Genomic DNA, 2877 nt, shown 5'->3' on the forward strand with positions numbered 1-2877 from the left:
TACCCCGGTATCATTTCCTCCAGCCTCCAGGCAGGACCCAGACCCTCGGGTCCCCGATAAGGGAACGCTCCAGGTCCCCACTAGAAGGAACCCGAGCTCCCTTCCAAAAAATGGAAAACTTCCGACAAGGAAAACCTTCCATATTTCCGAATATGGAAGAGTTTAACCTAATGAAACCGACTCCTAGACGACTATATAAGAGCTACTAAAACCCCAAATCAAGGGATCGACTTCTCCAAGACTTAGAGGCTAGAGCTAGACGGCTAGAATTAGGGTTCTTCTTCAAAACCTTGTAACCCCGTTTGTTCTTGCTGATCTATCTAATAAAATGTCTCTTTAAGTCTTTCTCTTCATTATTCTCTCAAATCCTTACGAAATACCTACAAGCATCCTCAAATACATTCGGTTTACCGGCTTGTCCATCGTTCCGTAGTACTCACAAAGAGCCTACACAAAAATCCCCTAACAGTTTGACACTAGAAGGAGGGGAGTAATCTAACTACGTGACGATGACGGTGGGTGAGCACGACGGCGAATCACCTGAAGCTTCTCAAACAACAGCTGAGCTTCAAAAGCAAATAGACAGCCTGCAAGGCCAAATCACCGACATACACCGAACTCAAGGAACGACCGGAGAAAATTCCAACCTCTCTTCAGAAGTCCAGAGCCTGAAGGAAAAACTTGACGAACACTCCAAACGGTTGGAGCTAAGCGCCGAGAAGCTCAGCCAGCTATAGTCAGAGAACACTGCCCTTCAGGACCAAAATCAAACCCTCAACATGGCAGGTAACAAGAAGCGTCGCTTCAACACCCGGGTTTGACCTATGGGAAATCTGAACACGCCCAGCACCGGAGAAGGTACCACCGACGCACCTCCTGCATCTGGGGTAGTTGGGGCTACACAGGAAGGAAGAACCCGAGAAAGCAGCAATCGAATCCTCCATAAGCGCCTACCTAGAGCAGATGCTCTCTAGGAGATTCGATGCCATGTAATCCATTGTAGAACGCCTACCAGGAGTAGCTCCCGCAATCCGAAGGAGCAACCCTGATTTCTACGCGGATACCCCTTTTGCGGAAGAGATTGCCTCGGTTGAGATGCCTAGAAAGTTCTCCTTCCCCAGCATCAAGATGTATGATGGTACTGGCGACCCCGACGATCACATCGCGTAGTACAAGCAAAGGATGTTGGCGGTTGCACTCCCTAAGGAGTCCCGCGAAGCCACGTTGTTCAAAGGGTTCGGCTCCACTCTGATCGGACCTGCCTTGCAATGGTACATCAATCTCCCAACCAGCTCCATATCTTCCTTCGCAGTCCTGAGCGACAAATTCATGGAGCAATTAGCAAGCAGTAGGAGCCTGGAGAAGACTTCAGTTGGTCTCTACGAGATCCTCCAGCATCGAGTGGAACCCCTGCGAGACTACATAGCCCGCTTCAACCAGGAGAAAGTGGCGGTCCCCGAATGCAGCATCCCTACTGCTATCTCTGCCTTCAAGAGATGCCTACTTCCAGATTGGGGGCTATACAAAGAGCTGACCATGTATCCTTGCAAGACCATGGAAGATGTGTTGTCCCGAGCCTGGGCGCAGGTGAAGTGGGAGGAAGATGTTGCTAGCCGCGCCAAGGCTCAGCCAAAGCAGGACCAAAGGTCAGCCCAATCAGATCGAGGAGACCGAGATGAAAGATCTTCCCAATGGGGATCCAAGGACTCTGGTAGTAGAAACAGGGCAGGTTCCAGTACCGGCCGCAAGAGAAGGAAGAAGGGATGTCGGTATCTACCTGGCCCACCCGAGCTAGTCAACGCACTGAGACAAATGGGCCAACAGGTTAAGTGGCCTCCGAAGATGAAAGCACCTGACTCGTTTTGGAACCCGGGACTTTGGTACGACTTCCATCGCGATCATGGCCACAAAACCGAAGACTGCATCGCCCTGAGGATCGAGGTCAACGAACTACTCCAAAAGGGGCATCTCCGAGAATTCCTCTCAGAGAAAGCCACGGCCCACCTCAACAAAGAGACAGCAGGAAAATTCAAAGGAGCTGCACCAGCCTCACCACCTCGCCAAGATCGGGTGATCCATGTCATATTTGGAGGCTCAGAAGTAAGCGGAGTAAGCCACGCAGCCGCGAAGAAAAGCACCTGTAACGCTAAGCATGATCTGAAGGTAATTGGGATCATTCCAAGAACCCAAGGGATCCCCAGAGTACCTATGTCGACCGCTCCACATGGTCTCCTCCGAAGCCCTTCAAAGTTACATATGCTCGCAAGACCTGGTCCTCGCAGGACCTTCGTCCCCCGCCTCATATAAACAAAATCAGCGAGAACTTTATCAGATATCAGCCAGTGGTCTCGCGGATAAACAAGTGGGCACGAGTACTCCAAGGAGACCTCCTCAGAGGGTACATCGGGCGGATCTGGAGCAAAGGGTGCGTTGCAGACACAGGATGGAGACACTTAGCCAGGCAGGAGACCTCCGAAACTGGTCGCTCCAGTGGATGAATGTGACTACACGTTTCATGGAAGTGCTGAAAACCTTCATCAACAGGAGACAGTGGTCCCCGAACACTAAGGCCCGGGCATGAAACGAGGCTCGACCGTGGTTCCTAGACGCAAGAAAGAGGCATAACCCTGCAGAAGAAGGAGGAACCCTCTAGCAAGGACGCTCGTCCCAAAAGCAAGTCAAACCCTACAGATCACCTAGCAACAAGAGGTAAAACATGGCCTAACCACCGGGGTGCCTCGCAAGCCGATAACTTGTACGGTCTCCGGACCATGATTTCTATTAATTATTTTATCTATTATTTAAGCATTATTTTTTCCTACTCCTATGTACTCTGAAACGTCTCCTGACAAAGATTATATAATAAAATAGTTCCAA

At 50.5% G+C, this 2877-nt stretch overlaps 1 protein-coding gene across 1 annotated transcript; it reads left to right on the forward strand.

The window, feature by feature from the left end:
• The first annotated feature begins 1182 nt into the window (after window positions 1-1182).
• On the forward strand, window positions 1183-2307 carry LOC106330681. The gene has a single exon (XM_013769113.1). The coding sequence runs from the start codon at window positions 1183-1185 to the stop codon at window positions 2305-2307; it is 1125 nt and encodes a 374-aa protein (XP_013624567.1).
• The last annotated feature ends 570 nt before the right edge of the window (window positions 2308-2877 follow it).

Source organism: Brassica oleracea, chromosome C3 (assembly GCF_000695525.1).
Source record: "Brassica oleracea var. oleracea cultivar TO1000 chromosome C3, BOL, whole genome shotgun sequence".
Lineage (NCBI taxonomy): Eukaryota > Viridiplantae > Streptophyta > Magnoliopsida > Brassicales > Brassicaceae > Brassica > Brassica oleracea.

Excerpts from the sequence above, each read along its gene's own strand:
- LOC106330681 (XM_013769113.1), top strand. The coding sequence starts at position 1,183 with ATGTTGGCGGTTGCACTCCCTAAGGAGTCCCGCGAAGCCACGTTGTTC.